This window comes from Sminthopsis crassicaudata, chromosome 1 (assembly GCF_048593235.1).
Source record: "Sminthopsis crassicaudata isolate SCR6 chromosome 1, ASM4859323v1, whole genome shotgun sequence".
Classification (NCBI taxonomy): domain Eukaryota; kingdom Metazoa; phylum Chordata; class Mammalia; order Dasyuromorphia; family Dasyuridae; genus Sminthopsis; species Sminthopsis crassicaudata.
Genome location: NC_133617.1, coordinates 584,845,817 through 584,865,866, shown reverse-complemented (window position 1 = coordinate 584,865,866; position 20,050 = coordinate 584,845,817). Strand labels below are relative to the sequence as shown.

The 20,050-nt window shown below is 35.9% G+C and overlaps 1 protein-coding gene across 1 annotated transcript in view; it reads left to right on the top strand.

Annotated features, from left to right (window-relative positions):
• Positions 1-17,647, top strand: part of ARSB (arylsulfatase B) — a 232,662-nt gene extending 215,015 nt beyond the window's left edge. The window contains exons 7-8 of the mRNA XM_074282345.1: positions 13,306-13,428; positions 16,278-17,647. Coding sequence (XP_074138446.1) covers positions 13,306-13,428; positions 16,278-16,543 — 389 coding nt within the window. The 3' untranslated portion in view covers positions 16,544-17,647. The remainder of the gene's footprint in view (positions 1-13,305; positions 13,429-16,277) is intronic.
• Positions 17,648-20,050: the final 2,403 nt, after the last annotated feature.

Below are 20,050 nucleotides of genomic sequence, written 5' to 3'. Positions count from 1 at the left end.
AAGGATATGTAAAATACAATATATGTATACATGTCCATACAGTTATTTTGCTGCATAAGTAGAACTGGACTTTGAAATAGTGTACAATTAGCCTGTGAAGGAAATCAACAATATAGGCAGACAAAAATATAGGGATTGGGAATTCTATGTAGTGCTTCACATTCAATTACCAGAGTTCTTTCACTGGGTGTAGCTGGTTCTATTCATTATTGAACAAATGGAACTGCTTTGGTTCATCTCATTGTTGGAGAGTGCCACGTCCATCAGAATTGATCATCATATAGTATAGTTGTTGACGTATATAATGATCTCCTGGTCCTGCTCATTTCACTCAGCATCAGTTGATGTCAGTCTCTCCAGGCCTTTCTGAAATCATCCTGTTGGTCATTTCTTACAGAACAATAATATTCCATAACATTCATATACCACAATTTATTCAGCCATTCTCCAATTGATGGGCATCCATTCAATTTCTAGTTTTTGGACACTACAAAGAGGGCTGCCACAAATATTCTTGCACATTCAGGTCCCTTTCCCTTCTTTAAGATCTCTCTGGGATGTAAGCCCAGGAGTAGCACTGCTGGGTCAAAGGATATGCACAGTTTGATAACTTTTTGAGCATAGTTCCAAATTGCTCTCCAGAATGGCTGGATCTGTTCACAGTTCCACCAACAATGTATCAGTGTCCCAGTTTCCCACATCCCCTCCAACATTCTGCATTATCTTCCCCTATCATTCTAGCCAATCTGATAAGTGTGTAGTGGTATCACAGAGTTGTCTTAATTTGCATTTCTCTGATTAATACTTACTTGAAGTATTTTTTCACATGGCTAGAAATAGTTTCAATTTCTTCATCTGAAAATTGTCTGTTCATATCCTTTGACCATTTATCAATTGGAGAAAGTAAGCAAAGTTTTGTAATCTTTGGGCATAGTTCTAAATTGCTCACAAGAATGCTTGGATCAGTTCACAATTCCACCAACAATGTATTATACACTGATATCCTATAGTCCTAAAAGTTCCATTATTACAATGCTCCTCAGGGTCTAGAGGGAGCCCTGAGAATTAGAGTTGTCTCTGTAATGCTATAGTTCATAAGCCCCATTGGTATGCTTTCCCATAGCATTATCTGTTAGTATCAGTCAGTTAAATTTAATTAGCTTTTAATTTGACGATTTAATTAAAGTTATAAAAAGAACATTTGTCAACAAGCATTCCCAAAATGCTTGGGACATACCCTCCCACCATTACTTATAGAGTCCAAGGGAAAGTATGCTCAAGTTTAGAAAGCACATATGGCAAAAGGATAAGAAACTCATGTTTCTTGGAAACTCTTTTGTACATTATTTAAACAATCAAGATTTTTCTACCTGGAAGAGATTTAGCTTTTCTCCTGGGCTCCTTATAAAGTCTTGAATCTACCTTTCCTCATCAGACTTTGTCCATCCTTGGCTCTCAATGTAATTACTGCCATGAACGCTGTTCTTTCAGGATCATTGTGAGAACTAGATGCTAGACTAGAATGCAGATGAAAAAAATCCAAATCCTCTGACCTGCTAAGGTTCACCAAGTCTTTCTCTGGTAAAGGTAGAGGAAGAATTTAAGGTCAAGGCCAAAGTTCACTGTGTTATCACCTTTCTCCAAATGGGGAACTTGGGAATTTGTTTGGGAGCTTCTATCACTAAGCTGCTAGATAAATGAATTATGAACCAGTTTGTTATTTTATTCATATCCTGCAGGGAATGACTACATTTCCTCAGTCCATTCAAACAATGTCAACTGCAGTTATCCAGTGTACTTTCAAAGACATCTAAGTAAACAACCTTTCCCCAAGTCAGTGTAAAGTCTGTAATTAATCGATTGATTGAACTAAATGTTGTACCTTTGTACCTTTTCAAACAATCAAGATGTGTTTGCACCTGGTTAAAATATCTTGTGTATAGCATCTTGTTACTTTTAGTAGATAATTCTCTAAATTCACCACAATACTTATAATAGTATTTAGTCTGCTTTTCCCATGGAAATTAAGGAGACACCTGTTGACTGACTGACTATTATTGTTAAGTTTCTAGACAATGAAGCTTACCATTATATAGTAATATCATGTTTACACTCACTTTGTAACCCCCAACAACATTTAAAACACTATTTTGTACATAATGTACATAAACATTGACTAGATGCCTAGCTGACTTGTCCTCCATGTTATAAATCAGAAAAGGTTTGCTAAAAGACCAAATTCATTTTACTCCTAAATCAACAATCAGTAACTAAATCACTGTTGGTCAAACAGTGACTCAGAATAAAACCCAGAATTTTCTGCCTTCCATTCAAGGTTCTTCTCAATCTGCCCTCATCCTAATCTACTTAACCTTCTTTCACATCATGCCCCCCAAATTCCACTCTAAGCAGGCAAATAGCCTTATTGCCTCTTAAAAAAATGATTTTCCGATTCCAAACTGTGGGTCTTGCCATTTCCCTTTGCTCGGAAAGCTCTCCTTTTCCACTTATTTTTCTTTAGCCTCCAGGCTAAAATCCGTCCCCTCATAAAGCCTTGTCCACTACTTCAGCCTTGACCTCTCCCTTTTCTAGACTTCTTACCACTCAATAATGGAACGGGCAACTTGAGATCCTGGGCTAAAAAGGCCCTCCCTCAAGATCCTTCCAGCAAAGGCTTTAACCCTTGAGTGTCTGTTGTGGATGTTGCAGGTCATTCTTATTCAGGGACAGAATGAACTGGCTGGAACTCCTTTTGGGTGCTATGATTTTAATGTTTTATGATTACGTTTTATATATTGTCTAAATTACATCATTCATTTTGGTCCTCAATTATGTCCTATCTTGATTTATATTAGTGTTTAATTCTTTCATTTACATATATCTTATTTCCCCCAAGGAATCTGTCAGCTCCTTGTGGGCAAAAATGGATCCTTTTGAATCTCCCTCAGTGGCCATCTAAAAGAATGCTGGCACATAGGGGGCACTCAATAAATAAATATTTGTTGCATTAAATAAAAATGCAAGAGGATTATCAAAAAGCACATGAAAGAGTGCTCCAAATTACTAACAGTAAGAGAATTTATGTATTACCAGCTCTCACACTCATGAGGCTGACAAAGGTGACAGAAAATGAAAATGGTGAATGTTGGAGAAATTATGGGAAGAAAAGTTAGTGGAGTGATAAATTGGGGGGAATTCTGGGGGAAAAACAAAACTATACAAGAAAACTAGGATAGACTCACTGATAAAGCTAATAAGGATGACCTCCTCCAAGGAAGTCAAAGATAGAGGGAAAGGTCTATGGATATAAAAATATTTTTAACACTACTTTTTATAGTAGCAAGAAATTATCTATCAAGAAGGGAAAGGCTAAACAATTTGTGATGTGTGACCATAATGGAATATCATTGCACTATACAAAATGATAAATATGAAAGACTAAGAAACTTGGGAAAGATTTGGAAAAAACTACTATAGAGGTAAGTAAGCAAAATCAAGAGAATGATGTACATTGTGACCTCCCATAGTTGTATAAAAGAAGATAAGATGAAAAGACATTGCAACTCTGATCAATGCAGTGACTAATCTTGACTCCAGAGAATTGGTATTGAAATATATCCTCCTAGAAGTAGAGTCGGGAGGCAGAGGTATGCTGGTATATGAACAATAGGTTATACTTACAATACACTTTTAAGTTTAATTATAATTATTATTATTATTATTATTATTTGCAATTGAGGTTAAGTGACTTGCATAGGGTCACACAGCCAGGAAGTATTAAGTGACTGAAGCTAGATTTGTACTCAGGTCCTCCTGACTTCAGGGCTGCCTAGCTGCCCCTAATCTAAATTATCTTAAGCCTAGCAATTTAACAAACGATAAATCAAACCATATATAGGGTTTGCTTATTTTCAAGGTGTAAATTTAACAATCAGTTTTCTGCTTATATTACACCCCTCAATAGAGATGTTCAATGAGTCATATTTTGTCAGATGTAACCAATATGTTGATTGATTTTATTTATATTTCTTTGCTATGTGGCAAGAGTTGGTCATGCTTGTGTGTGGCTTAAAGGGAAGCAAAATAGATATCTCTATCCTCTTTTCCCCTCCATCCTTTTCCAAGGGATACTTTAAGTCTGGCTAAGAGGGAAATTAAGAATTTGGGGCCAGAACCCACCACTCTGCTCCCCTCAGAAAGAAGTACCAGACTAAAATTATATCTGTTTAATCCCTTAAATATTATTTGCCTAGGGGATATCAGATTAAAACTCCCTTGTGATTACTTTGTCATTATTATTGGAGGGGAAGAAAGTTCCTAATTCTATAGTCAAGACTTGACCCTTATAGCAAATAAATCCATTTATCAAAATTAGTAACAAAGCAGAAAAACATAAGAAGGCATGAAATTATATGCCAGATAATAGAGAGTAAAAGAGTTCTCCTAAAAAGGTCCTGGATCTCATCCAAAGGGAAACTCCCCCAAGTCTTTAGTGTAGCAAGCCAGGAGTAGGGACATGATGGAGACTGCCCCCTTCTCTCATGTCTTCCCGAAGTCTTTTCCTTTAGTATCTGAAGTGGGATTAGTCTCTTACATCTTTTCTCTTGATGCTGAAAGCAAGAAGCACCAAAGTGACTTGAAAATTGAAGGGTATAGAGGACTTGAAGCCTAATGAATTCCTTTTTTTTTTTTTGTTTTGTATCTTTTTTTTTAATTTTATAATTATAAAAAATTTTGACAGTATATATGTATGAGTAATTTTTTTATAACATTATCCCTTGTATTCATTTTTCCAAATTTCCCCCCCCTCCCTCTACTCCCTCCCCTAGATGACAGGCAATCCCATACATTTTACATGTGTTACAGTATAACCTAGATACAATATATGTGTGTAAATCCAATTTTCTTGTTGCACATTAAGTATTAGATTCCGAAGGTATAAGTAACCTGGGTAGATAGACCGTAGTGCTAACAATTTACATTCACTTCCCAGTGTTCCTTCTCTGGATGTAGTTGTTTCTGTCCATCATTGATCAACTGGAAGTGAGTTGGATCTTCTTTATGTTGAAGATATCCACTTCCATCAGAATATATCTTCATACAATATCATTGGTGAAGTGTACAGCGATCTCCTGGTTCTGCTCATCTCACTTAGCATCAGTTCATGTAAATCTCTCCAGGCCTTTCTGAAATCATCCTGCTGGTCATTTCTTACAGAGCAATAATATTCCATAACCTTCATATACCATAATTTACCCAACCATTCTCCAATTGATGGACATCCGTTCATCTTCCAGTTTCTAGCCACTACGAAAAGGGCTGCCACAAACATTTTAAGCCTAATGAATTCCAAAAACAACTGGTCTTAAAGCTGGTCTTTAAAACTGGTCTTACAATGATGCCATATCAATACTAAACATATATGCCCCAAGTGGTATAGCATCTAACTTCCTAAAGGAAAAGTTAAGAGAGTTGCAAGAAAAAATAGACAGCAAAAGTATAATAGTAGGAGATCTCAACCTTGCACTCTCATAATTAAATAAATCAAACCACAAAACAAATAAGAAATTAAAGAGGTAAATAGAACATTAGAAAAACTATGTATGATAGACTTTTGGAGAAAACTGAATGGCAATAGAAAGGAATATACTTTCTTTGCAGCAGTTCATGGATCCTATACAAAAATTGACCATATATATTGGAACATAAAGATCTCAAAATTAAATGCAGGAAGGCAGAAATAGTAAATGCCTTCTTTTTAGATCACAATGAAATAAAAACTACATTCAATAAAAAGTTAGGGGTAAATAGACCAAAAAGTAATTGGAAACTAAATAATCTCATCTTAAAGAATGACTGGGTGAAGCAGCAAATTATAGAAACAATTAATAATTCACCCAAGATAATGACAATGATGAGACATCATACCAAAATTTGTGGGATGCAGCTAAAGCAGTAATAAGGGGAAATTTTATATCTTTAGAGGCTTATTTAAATAAAATGGAGAAAGAGAAGATTAATCTTAAAAAGCTAAAAAAAGACCAAATTAAAAACCCCCAACCAAAAACTAAACTTGAAATTCTAAAATTAAAAGGAGGAATCAATAATATTGAAAGTAAAAAAACTATTGAATTAATAAGTAAAAACAAGAGTTGGTTTTATGAAAAAGCCAATAAAATAGATAAACCTTTGGTAAATCTGATCAGAAAAAGGAAAGAGGAAAATCAAATTGTTAGTCTTAAAAATGAAAAGGGGGATCTTTCCACCAATGAAGAGGAAATTTGAGAAATAATAAGGAGTTACTTTGCCCAACTTTATGCCAATAAATTTGATAACTTAAGTGAAATGGATGACTACCTCCAAAAATATAGGCTTCCTAGATTAACAAAAGAGGAGGTAAACTGCTTAAATAGTCCCATTTCAGAAAAAGAAATAGAACAAGCTATTAATAAACTCCCTAGGAAAAAAATCCCTAGGACCAGATGGATTTGCATGTGAATTCTATCAAACATTTAAAGAACAATTAGTCCCCAGGATAATACACTATGATCAAGTAGGATTTATACTAGGAATGAAGAGCTGGTTTAATATTAGGAAAACTATTAGTATCATTGATCATATTAATAATCAAGCTAATAAAAACCATAAGATCATCTCAATAGATGCAGAAAAAGCATTTGATAAAATACAACATCCATTCCTACTAAAAACACTTGAGAGTATAGGAATAAATGGACTATTCCTCAAAATAGTCAGGAGCATATATTTAAGACCATCAGTAAACATAATATGTAATGGAGATAAACTGCAACCTTTCCCTGTAAATCAGGAGTGAAACAAGAATGCCCACTATCTCCATTACTATTCAATATTGTATTAGAAATGCTAGCCTTGGCAATAAGAGTTGAGAAATAGATTAAAGGAATAAGAGTAGGTAATGAGGAAATCAAACTGTCACTCTTTGCAGATGATATGATGGTATACTTAGAGAACCCCAGAGATTCTAATAAAAAGTTATTAGAAATAATTCACAACTTTAGCAAAGTTGCTGGATACAAAATAAATCCACATAAAACTGGTCTTAATGAGTTTCAAAAGGGACAAAAAGAAGATTGCCAGAAACTGGATCTCTCTCGCTTTACCCCAACTCATGCAGAGCCTTCACCTCCACCAATAGTGAGAGTTCCATACCAGTGGGCTTTGGGACAGGGATTACATTGCCTATTGGGAGGGAGGAGATTCAGAAAGTTAGCCATGTTCTTTAAAAGCACCTATAGAGAAAAGGAACTATATATGCAAAAAAAAAAAATGTGTATAGCAGTTCTTTTTGTGGTGGCAAAGAATTGGAAATTGAAGGGATGTCCATCAATTGGGAAATGGTTGGACAAGTTGTGAGTTTTGGTTGTGATGGAATAATATTGTGCTATAAGAAATGATGAGGGGAATGGTTTCAGAAAAAAGCCTGGGAAAACTGATAAGAAATGCTACAAAGTGAAGTGAATAAACCCAGGAAAACATAATACCATATTAACAGCAATGTTATAATAATGTTCAAATGTGAATAGCCTAGCTACTCTGATCAATATAATGATCCAAAACAATTCCAAATTTCCATGATGAAAAACACTATCTTTAGAGAGAGAACAATCTCCTGAGTACATATTTAAATATATTTTTTCACTTTATTTTTCTTGTTTTTTTATTAAAGCTCTTTATTTCCAAAATATATGCATGAATAATTTTTCAACATTGACCCTTGTAAAACCTCTTACTATTTTTTGGTAACATGGCTAATATGAAATTTTTTGCATGATTTAATATGTATAATTGGTATTATATTCCTTGTCTTCTCAATGGGAAAGAGAGTATCTGAAGGAAGGAAGAAAATTTGAAACAAAATTTCTTTAAAGAAAGTTTAAAATAGTTTAAAATGTTATCTTTTAAAAAGAAATTATAATTTTAAAAAAACATCAGTGTAACATTTATTTTTTAAAGAGTATGTATAAATCCATCTCCCATTAATTTTTGAGAATTAGTTTTCTTTTTCAAAATACATTTTCAGTGAACAAAAATTGATTTTCTCTTTCCTACCTTCCTACTCTCATAGTGAAACATAAAAATAGCATCAAAAAAGCAAATCGCTTATAACAAATATAAATCTCAAAGGCAGAGAAATTCTCCACTGATTATGTCCTAAAAATACACTACATTAATTTTCTTTGGTAGAAATACTATTCAAATCTTCTTAATTCTATGATCATTAATGGTACTTGAGATTAAAGACCACCTACTTGAATGAATAGGTCCATGAACAGGTTTCAGTTGAATAATGTCTAGGTCCATTCATCTGGTCCCAGCATTTCATTCCCTGCATCTGCTTTTCCTAAAGAGTTTTTCCACTTAGACCAGCCATTCAGGGCAGAGCAGATCTGAGCAGAAAGGTGTTGGGCATGGAGAATGTGGGTGGTGGGAAGTGGCTAGTTGGGTTTACAAGGCTGTGCTATGTGTGTAGAGCCCTAAGTTTGATCTACTGAGTCTCTTTGGGATGCAGCATTCATTAAGTTGTAATTTTTGTTCTTCAGCAAGTATTCACAAAGACAGAACTTGCAGTGCAGAGTATATGAGGATAGAAAACAGCCAACATCTTTCATCACTTAGTGTTAGACTTACTATTTAGGTATTTTATGTTCCTTTTTGTATATATTTGGACAAAACATGAATAGATGTAACATGACTACATTTCCTCTTTTCTGTTTATAATTTTACAAATCAGATATCCATTTTATGTAACAAACATCCTTCCATATCAAAATATGACCTTTATACAAACTTGGTATAAATAATGAAGTTGTCCATTTTTTTCCTAACATGTATATTAAGAACACACTTCCCATGATTGATAACCTCACACATCTTGGCCACCAGGATTATCTGTTTACTTTGGAAACAAAGCATACCCAAACAAAGAGGGAGTAATAAGCATGAAACAGTCCTTCTTCTGGTACCAAAGACTTGTTGGTGTGAGATTGTTGAGACTTAGAGTTCTGAAACCACAAATGTTTATTTTCTCAGTCTACAGTGTATCTCTATGCTGGTCTTGTTTTAAATGGTAACTAAGCATTGTGACTATGGTGTCCTTTAAACACTATGAAACACAGTTGTGCAATATATTCCCAAACCTCCTGTGATCTGCATTGGATTAGGGAATGATCACATTGGTCAGAAGACATTTTATAAAAATAAGATAAGCTAGCATTGTAAATTGAAAGAAAAAATTAAACTGAATATTGTATAATCATAATGATCACACTTGTCCCTGGAGAAGAGATAACAAAACCCATTTCCTTCTCCTCTTGGTGATACTTAAACTGCTGGTTTTTTAGAGCTTCTTTTTGATTTCTCTCTTTTTAAAAAAATTTATTATAAGGAATGGAGAGGAATTATTCAGAAATAAAAATTTCATAAATACCAAAAAATACCCAAGGTTGGTCATGAAGAAAAGATGGAAAGTGCATCCTTGTCCCTTATTTGGAAAGATAAAGAATTGTGGGTTCGAGGTGGATTCAAGGCAGTGTAGATCCAATGCAATTTTGTTGATGTATTGGGATAAGCTTGATGAACTACTCTTTTTCCTCATTCTTTTTTTCTGTTGTTGTAAGGGATGGGATTTGAGGTAAACATATTGGGAGAATGAAGGTAAAGTTAAAAATAATCAATATCAATAATTTTAAAGGTAGCAAAAAAAAATAGATTCTCTTAAAAAAAACAAAAAAGGGTATCATTGTGTAGATGAAATCCCATTAAAGACCTGTGTTCATGCATAAGGATAGGAACTAGACCTGGAATTTCAGTGCTATAGGGAACTACCAGTGCTGGTTCTTACCTTACCTTCTTTGAAACTTGTAGCCTGTCCTCAAAGACTCATGATAGAAAATGCTATCCACATTCAGAGAAAGAACCATAGAGTCTGAATGCAGGTCAAAGCATACTATTTTCACCCTTTTTGTTGTTTTTTGTTCTTTTTCCCTTTTGTTCTGATTGTTCTTTCATAACATGAGTAATAAGGAAATATGTTTAATATGATTGTAAAAAAGTAAAATAAAAAATCTTATAGTCAAATATGGAAATATGTTTTATATGATTGTACATATGCAGCCTATATCAAATTGTTACTTTTCTAGGGAAGAAGGAGAGGAAGGAGGGAAAAAATTTGGAACTCAAAATTTTATTTAAAAAATATTTAAAATTGCCTTTGCATGTAATTGGGACAATATGAGAATGAAGGAAGAAGGAAAAATTGCAGAGAGAAAGAGAGAGAGAGAGAGAGAGAGAGAGAGAGAGAGAGAGAGAGAGAGAGAGAGAGAGAGAGAGAGAGAGAGAGAGATGTATAACCTTGAGGAATTATGAAGAATACTATAGGCAAATGATTTAAGTATCATCTAGCCAGGAGATCAGAGGTAAGACTTGAATCCAGATATTCTTGGATCAGAGCAATCCTTCTGTTTCTGCTTCATTTGTAGATAAAGAACACTAAATACAACTGATCTTTATTTAATTCAGTAGTTTAGACACTATATTTTAAAATCAGCCAACATTTACTAAGTGCCTACTATGTACCAGACACTTTGCTAAGTGCTGATACAGTACAGATGTTCAAAGCCCATCAGGTACAGGATCTTGTATTCCTTGCTGAGAAATATAAAAAGACCTCAGCCAAAAAAAATGGTTTTTGCCCTCTGGGACCTCAGTTTTCAATCAGTTCTTTTCTCACAGTATGAAGACCCCAGCAATTAGGTATCATTTTAAAGAGCTTGTAAACAATTTGTACATGGACAGACAAATAAGGACTTGAAACTATAAGTGTTTGGACCCTGACACAGTTGGACCCTGACAAAACAAGTGAAGTTTTGTCACTTCACTTCTGGAGAAGGTCATGAAAGTATATATGTTTGATACCCATCAACCAACTATAGAAGATAGACATGACTACACACTGGCTCTGTACCAACTTGTACTTTACACTCATGGCCAAGAAAGAGATTATGGCACAGAAACTGGAAGGTGAGTCCAGGAGACCTGGCCCTCTGATGATCAGCAAGTGCTAAACCTCTCAGAGCTCTAAGAAGGTTTTTAAACTGTGGACATTTTGTCAGTTTGCATCAGCAAAGTAATTTGCCATTCCAAAAGTTCCCCTCAAAGATGAAATCACTGAACTGTACAAATCCAAGTTTACTGTGTGCCATGAACAAAAGAAATTAACTCCTTTTAAAAGAATTAGTAAATGAGTTAGATGCCCATCAACTAGGAAATGGCTGAATAAGTTATGGTTTTTGAAAGTAATGGAATATTATTGTTCTATAAAAATTTGATGAACAAGCTGATTTTACAAAGTCCTGGAAAGATTTACACCAATATTGAGCAAAACAAGCAGAAATAGGAATACATAGTACATAGTAACAGCAAGAATGTGTGATGATCAACTGTGAAAGATTTGGTTCTTCTCAGCAGTTCAGTGATCCAAGGCAATCTCAATGATTGGAAACAAAGCTCTAAGGAAACAATGTTAAAAAAAAAAAAAAAAAAAAAAAAAAAAAAAAAAGAATCACAAGAGGAAAATGCCATCTGCATCTGGAGAGAGAATTATGGAGACTAAATGTAATTTAACACATACTATGTTCACTTTATTTTTTCTTGTTTTTTTTTTTCTCTTGTGGTTTTTCCCCTTTGTTCTGATTTTTCTCTCCCAACATGATTCATAAAGAAATAAGTATTTAAAAATGAATGTACATGTATAATCAGGAAAAAAAATCAATTTAAAAAAGCACAAACAAACATTTGGCCTATAATTCCATATTCAATTAGAAAAGAAAATTATTTAATAAAAAAGCCTTCAAAATATTTTCTCTGTGTCAAGAATTAGAAATACAAATACTAAAGTAAAGACAGTCCCTGCCCATAATTAACTTACTTTTTAAGGGGAGGAGGTGGCAGAAAAACAATGCATTTAGTGATATCCAGAGAGGAATGTATTTGGAAAGTTACCAGGTGCTGAGTGGAGACTAAGGGCAATAAATTAACATACCTTTTCAAGTAATAATGACAATAGTGATTCGATTATGACTAGAAACACAACTAAGTAGAACAGTTTAAAGAATACTTTCCCTAGAATTAGGAAAACCTGATTCCAAATTCAGCCTTTGATACTTGAACAAGTCATTTATCTTCTGTTTGTCTCAGTTTCCTCATCTGTAAAATGGGGATAATAATAGCACCTATCTCCCAGACTTGTTGTGGGGATCAAATGAGATAATATTTGTAAAGTTATGATGATGTAGGAGTAAGGGAAGCCATAGAGGGTTTTCAGGTGCTGGTGAGATAGAAGCAATGAAGTAAAGCTCATCTGAAGCCTGCTTAAATATAGAGGGCTACATGAAATACTGACCAGTCAGAACAATGAGGTCCTCTGGCAAGAGTTCTCTAAGCTAGAAGGTAAAGTCCTTCAAGGATTTGTTCATTGCAGTTTATCAACACATCCTCCCTTGCAGGAAATGAGAGTGTTTAATCCCCATGTCCTGTTAACAACAGGCAGCTTGACCTAGTGTTATCCTCTGACCCATCCTGACTGGGTGTTCCTAGGTGATTTGCTTAACTTTCCAGTGTGCTGGACAATGCTCTAGACTATTAACTCACAAATGATGTCTTTCCTTTTTTTATTTTATCTTTAATGGATATGGAATAAATGGAATATAAAATAAAACAAGCATTTCCACAAAATAGCACAATAAAAAAGATGATTGTAAATGAAATTGCAAATCTGCTATGCACAGTTTGCCATTTCTTCAAATATTCAGCTAAATTATCATGTAAATTTCTTTTTCTTCTTTTCTCCTCCCCTACCTAGATAATGTGCCATTTTGCATTGGTTAGAGGGCATTCCCCCAGCAAGAAGTGAAATCCCAGACTAGTCTTTCCCAGATTTTAAATACTCTTCTCCTCATCCCCCCCCACATACTACAACAGAACAATGTAAAAGACAGGGCATAGATATTTTAAAGCTAGATCAGAACTCTAATGCCTTTGAAATATTTCTTTTCAGGATTTCTAACAATTAGACATCTGATGTTACTGTAGCTATTTATATAAAATAACAGTATAATGAAGAATTCATTTTTAGGGCAGGAAACCTGTTTATACTCTAGTATTATATCAAAGCTACTTAGTGTTCTGCAAGAGAAACATAAAGTAGATCTATAACTCTATGCTACTGAAAATTTAACCTCACTCTTCCATATTGTTTCCTTTTAGGTCCAGAAAGCACTAGGCCTCCCTCTAAGAGTGATTCCTTTCCTACTACATATTCTACCTTCAATGTATCTATCCATGCAGCAATTCGATATGGAAACTGGAAACTACTGACTGGCTATCCAGGTAGTAAAATTGTCATAAATTTGCAGCTATAAAGTGAAAAATGAGAATAAGAAGATCATCTCTTAACATTATGTGCATGCAGTAGTTTGCTTACTTCTCTGTCCCTAAATTCTGCCCTTTTCCTGCCCATACCCAGACACCTGGAGGGCTAAAAATAGTCTTTAAAATATTTTTATGATCCTTCGTGTTGTGTGGCAGAAGTAAAATATTAATTCTTTAAGGTTTTCTCTTCCCTCTTTTGCTAGGCAACCTGTTCTCAATTACAATGTGTTATTACTATTTTTCAAGTTTCTTTGAATGTTTATTTTCAAGATAATCAAGCAAATGTCTACAAATTAAACCAATGACCCTTATAAGGCATGTTCTTTGAGCTACTAAGTCAGAAAATTGGGTTTAATCTACTGATTTTTACTAAAACCATTGGAAATTAATTCTAAAAGGGGGGGAAAGGAAGAAGTTTCCCACTACATTTTTGAGAAGGCAGATAATTTTAAATGCTTGTGACCATTCAATAACATTTAACGAGCATTCATTAAGTGAGTGATGTGTTGTTCAGGGATGTGCTGGAGGCAGCTCAAATGACAGCAGACAATCGATTGCTAAATTTTCAATTGTATTTACACCTCAGAAATTGGCAATTGGTACAAAAACAGGTCTTGAAAAAGTGTTAATAATGCAGATTAAACTTAAAAATGTATTATGGGTATTTTTTTTCCTAGAGAGATCGTTTTTAAGCATTTACCAACTACCCCTGACTGTCAGATACTGTGCTAGTTTCTAAGAATTCAGCCAAGAAAAAAAGTAGCAGTTATTGTCCTGAAAGGAATTTACTTTCTTTTAGAAATAATTAATATGAACACAAAAAATAGACACAAATTTTATACATTATATGTAATTTCTAAGGGGGAAGGTACTAGCACCTGGGGAAGTTTTAGGTTTCATTTAGGAGGTAGCCCAGGAACTGATTTTGGAAGGAAGCCAGAAATTCTCCAAGGCAGAGATGAGAAGAGAAGCCTCTGAAGCATGGAGGACGTTATGCAAAGGCAAGGAGATGAAAAGTGAAATGTCAGATGTGAAGAATGACAAAGAATGGCAAAGGTGTAGAATGGGTGAAGGGGAAGAATGGGAATGAGCCCGGAAAGGTCGGCTGGAGCCAGATGGTGGAGAGTTTCCACAAAGGAGTTTGTGTTTTATACTCTAGCCTCTGTCTCCAAAGCCAGAACCATGACTTGTCCCCAAGAGATAAGTGGTCAGCTAATCAGAAAGTGGGAAGTTGGATCACACTTGTTTCCTCTCTAGGATAATTAATCAAGTCACTTTTCTGTAATTGCTCCCTAACTACTCCTACCCTTTTTCCTCAGCATAGCTGTATTCCATCTCCTTCCTCTCCTGTGAAAGCTCCCAGTTTCCATTCTCTTAGCCTGACATCACTGCCCAGACAAAGTTCCACCTCTCTACATACCTATCTTCTGTCTCTCAGATCCCCTTTGACCATAGCAAGAGCACCTCAAACGGTATTTCTGTGTTCTGTGGGTTTTTAAACAACTAAGTGACATAATGACTCAAGCTCTGGTTCTGAAATTGGAAAAACCTGATCTCAAATGCAGCTTCAGACACTTAATAGCTGTATGACCTTAGGAAATCAATCAATCTCTGTCTGCTTCAGTTTCTTCATCTGTAAAATAAGGGTAATATTAGCATCAAGCTCCCATATTATAAGAATTAAATAAGATAATAATTGTGGCATGTTGAGCATAGTGCCTTGCACATAGAAGGCATGTATTAAATGCCTTTTTTGTTTCTTTGCTTATTTCTTTCCTTTCTTTCTTCTTCTGGATGGTGATCAGGGATAAGGGTTCCTATATTCCCCCTTTTTATTTTGAGTGGGACAGAATGAGCAAGTATGGATGGTATGTAATCTGTATCATACCCTTTATCTTTCCTCACCACCCCCCCAAAAAAACCCTACTCATTTACAAACTTCCCTATTTCTGTTGAGAGTACCACTGTTCTTCTAGGAATCCACATTCACAACCTAGGAATCACCTTCACTCTTCATTCTCCTTCACCCCACATATCCAATTTGTCACCAAATCTTCCTGTTTTCCCTCCATAATATTTCTGTCTTCTCCCCTCTGTGGGTTCAGAACCTGATCACCTCTGTCCTAGATTACTGCAGTTTGACCTTCTTTAAACCTCTTGCCCATCTGTCCATTCCATTCTCTACACAGCTCCCAAAGGCATTTCCCCACTCTTTTTAAAATTTCTATATTTTTAAAAGTTTTCTAGCGCGTGTTATAGTTCACTAATACATGTACATAATTTATAAGTAACTAAATACGCATTTAAAAATTTATTACTGATAGAAATGTGAGATTAACATTTTGGAAGCTGTTGTCCTAGAGAAAAGAGAGAAGCTTCATCACAGAATGAAGACTAAGATCATGACAGTTGAGAAGGATAAACAAGGAAGAAAGAGTATTTGAGGGAGCCTCAACATGTCAGTTAAGTCCTCTAGTTTAAGGGTAGGATTTAGGATAGAGAATGTCTTTGAGGATTCCTTGAGAAGGAAGGAAATATAACTCCAGAACCAACCCAAGAATGTAACCCAAGAACAGGATCTAGAAAGGAGAATAGACTTGGTGGAGTGAAGTTATCTGGAAATAGCACTGAATAGCAAGAAGCATATCTACTTCTACTCCTGGCCAGGTATATCAGGGGGCGTGAGTTCAGGTGGGAAAGAGTTCAGGGATGCAGGGCCTTTTGGGAAAAGCCAAGTGTGCATGTTTCCAAGTTCTCTTCACATGTATGCTGGGTCTCTTCTTACTGTTTTGTATTTCTGTTAACAGGCTGTGGTTATTGGTTTCCACCTCCATCATTATCCAATATCACAAGGCAACCATCACCTGACCCCCCAAACAAAAACCTCTGGCTTTTTGATATACAACAAGACCCTGAAGAGAGATATGACCTATCCAGTAAATATCCCAGTATTGTTAAGAAGCTTCTGGGCCGGCTCCAACATTATCAAAAGAGCTCTGTACCAGTATTCTATCCTGATGAAGATCCCCACTGTGATCCCAAAGCAACTGGAGTTTGGGGACCATGGATGTAGCCTGCTAATCAGCTCTCAGACTGGAAGATTGCCTCTCAGATTGAGGTTGAAGCCTCAGGAGTCCAAAGTCATGTGATTTTCACCTCATTTGTTCTGCCCCAGTTCAAGGAGCTTTATTGATCCTTCTCAGTCCTTAATTGTAATGTGGGGTTCCTGATTCCAACCTCAAGTGCACCTAAGAAACAGAGATATTAAAGAACATGAACTCTTGCATTTCTTGGACTGGGAGAGATTATAAAAGCAGGTGTTCATCCCCTCTTTCCTGAGCTTCAGGACAACTGAGAAACTTTACTTCGGATAAGAAGTTCTAATTGAGTCTCTCAGTCAGGGAGCAGCCTGCTAAATTCACCCAGCAAGTCAGGTACTAGATTTTGCTTTTGCCAAAAGCTAGATTTTACTGCAGAGTGACTCACATTTCATGCAATAAATGAAAGGAGCAGACAATTGTTCACAGTTAACATTGGCAAAAATCTGTCTCTCAGATTCTCTCTCTCTCCCTTTCCCTCCCCTAATTCTTTTTTCTTGCCTTCCCCCCTCAACCCTAACTTGCTATTCTCTCCTCCTCCTTCCCTTATTCCCCAATCTCCCTTCCTCTTTTTCTCCTACTCTTCTTATAGTGTCTAGCAGTTTCCTTCAAAATACTTTTTTATCTTCCTTCCCTACCCATCTTATGCTGTAAGAACACTGTCTTTTCATTGTGATAACTCATTGCATTATTTATATATGAGTTTCAAGTAGATAATAGCCCGCTTCTCTGATTCTTTTGGTTGGATGATTTTCCCAATCCTTGCTCATTCTTCTAGGATTTCTTGCTATTTCATATGGATCCTTCTTCCTACCCATAGTTTCCTTATCTTTAAATATTAGAGGGTTATATAGCCTCTAAAGTGTTAAATCTATAATTCTATCTGTCCATTCACCTATCTATCTGTCTTCACCCTGGCTCCCTAGCCTGAGTGACCAAGCCAAGATGGATAGCCAAAAGAGGTAAGGATTTTGGTAGTGAACACGTGGGTCTTCTGACCAGGTGTTCACTCGGGAACCAACAAGTCAGGGCATCAGTTAGGGCATTATGTGAGTAGGTACAATAAAGGCTTTTAAGATTACACATGGCTGTTCTTGAGCGTGCTACCAATTATTAAACTATAGATTCAAGAGATCGTGGCCAGAGACCTTTGAAGGCCTCAGAGGAGGTGAGCCAGGTAGAGTTGACACTGCAAAGGACAGTGGTCAAAGGTACTCTGTTGGGCTTAGGACAGACTAGTAATAGTAACTGCCAGGAGGGCACGTTACAAATGGCAAGTTACAAGTTACAAGTGTGGTGGGAGTTCTCCTTTTGGATAGGCTGTTACCCTGTACCCTAAACAGCAGAAAGATTTTTTTTTTCAGTAGTGTATTATTTTTCCAAATACAGATAGTTTTCAATATTCATTTTTGTAAGACTTTGTTTTCCAGATTTTTCTGCCTCCTCCCCTTATGTCTTCCCTCCCTCCCCAAGACAGTAAGCAATCTGATATAGATTTAATATGTACAATCCTTTTAAACATATTTCCATATTTGTCATATTGTACAAGAAAAATCAGATCAAAAGGGGAAAACACGTAAGAAAGAAAAAATAAACAAAAAGGTGAAAATACCACACTTTAATCCACATTATCCATATTTTTTCTGGATCTGATTGGCAGTTCCATCCTAAATCTTTTGGAATTTCCTTGAATCTTCACATTGCTGAGAAGAGCCAAATCCATCACAGTTGATCTTGCTGTTACAATGTTTTCCTGGTTCCAGCAGAAAGATTTTTAAGCAGTGCTAATCACCACATCCTTTTCTCCCAAATGAATCATATTTCTGTAGCATGAAACACAGTATTATTGAATTTTACTGACACTACTACCTGTGGTGCCAGACAGTGGACAAGCTTGGCTCTGGATTGTTTTTACTTAGCTCCAATTTTGTCATAAACAGAAAGGGTTTAAAACAATGAAGACAACTTTCCAACTAGGTCATTGACTTGATAAGTTTTCCCAAGTCAACTCCACATGAATACAAACTAGATTCTAGCACCCATTATTCTTAGGCTTCATATTCTAGTGAGGGTGGCCACACTAGCACTTGAGAATTGGTACCAGTTCCAGAAATACAAGGGATATGGGAGCTGGGATTGTGGAGATGGCTGATCTCAGAAAGCCCTGGTCAGTGTTGATGGCGGATAAAGCAAAGGAATGGTGAATCTACACACTTCTCTAACCTCATGCTTGTAATCAGAATCTATGAGTGAGAAAGGAAAGGAAGCATCGTACTTCCACATTTAACTGATGTTCTGCCTGCCTGGGTCAGTGTGGTTGTGTTTTCAGGGCCCAGAAACATCTTCAGAAAACATTTCTAACTTTTTCTTGACATTGCTTTAATGAATGAAGATGATGTGGGGCCTAAATGTAAAATCAAAAACTTGATGAAAATGACCTACATGCTCAGAGGATACTTTTCCAGGGTTGAAGCTATTATATATCAATGAAGTATCTCATCATTCAATAGCCAGGTTATTTTGTTCCTACTACAAGTTTAAGAAGGTAGGGGAGATATAGATGGAAAATCTCAATGTCTTCTTCCTTGTCACATTCTTATTGCTACCCACCCACTCATTGATATCCACCTATCAGGAAGGTAAGAGATTTATGTTGAGGAACAAGAATAGCTGCTGCCAAGAGCCCCGAGAAGGGTACCAGTCTCTCTCCCACTCAGAGGCTGCTTCTAGCTCAGGCTTCTGAACAGGTGCTTGGCTGGCCTGTTATACTATGTTTTATGGGGAGAATCGGATGAGACTTCTTTGTGGCAGTATAGTTCTAGGGATCCTGGGGGGGGGTGATGTGTTGGGCTGGGCAATGAATAGCTTTAGGTCTCGAGCACAGAATACATCAAAAAACTGGGCAACATAGTGTTATAAGATCCATATCAGAGACCTTCTTGACAACACTTTCTGAGTTCTCACTTCTCTCATATATACCTGTGTGAGAGGCCTTGCAATCCTGACACACCTTTGTCCACCAAGAAAAAAAAAGCAAGCCATCACATTTTCACCACTTTGTCTATTTCTGCAGAAGGGAATAGAAATTGAAATCCAAAAAAATAAATTTCATGAAAATCACTGGATATCTTTATATTCAAAGCACTATTTTCTGGTCATATTACTGCTTAGTCTGTCAAAATTCCCTGGAAGGAAAAGGATTTATAGCCCATTACCATCTTTCACCCCAGATTGTTTTTTAAACCTAGTTTCTTTATTGCCATTTAGAATTTCAACATATCATAAACAAAAAGATATTTAGGAGGAAATGTAGTTTATCTGGCAGATGGTAAGTTTATGTAAATAAACTTGCTTACAGTATTTAGGTTCAGGTTGTGAATGCCCATTGGTGTTACCTAGTGGCCTTTAATCTCCCCAGATAGAAGTCTATAAATTTCCTTAATAAATAGAAGCAGAAATGTCTCCCCAGAGTAACTTTTATA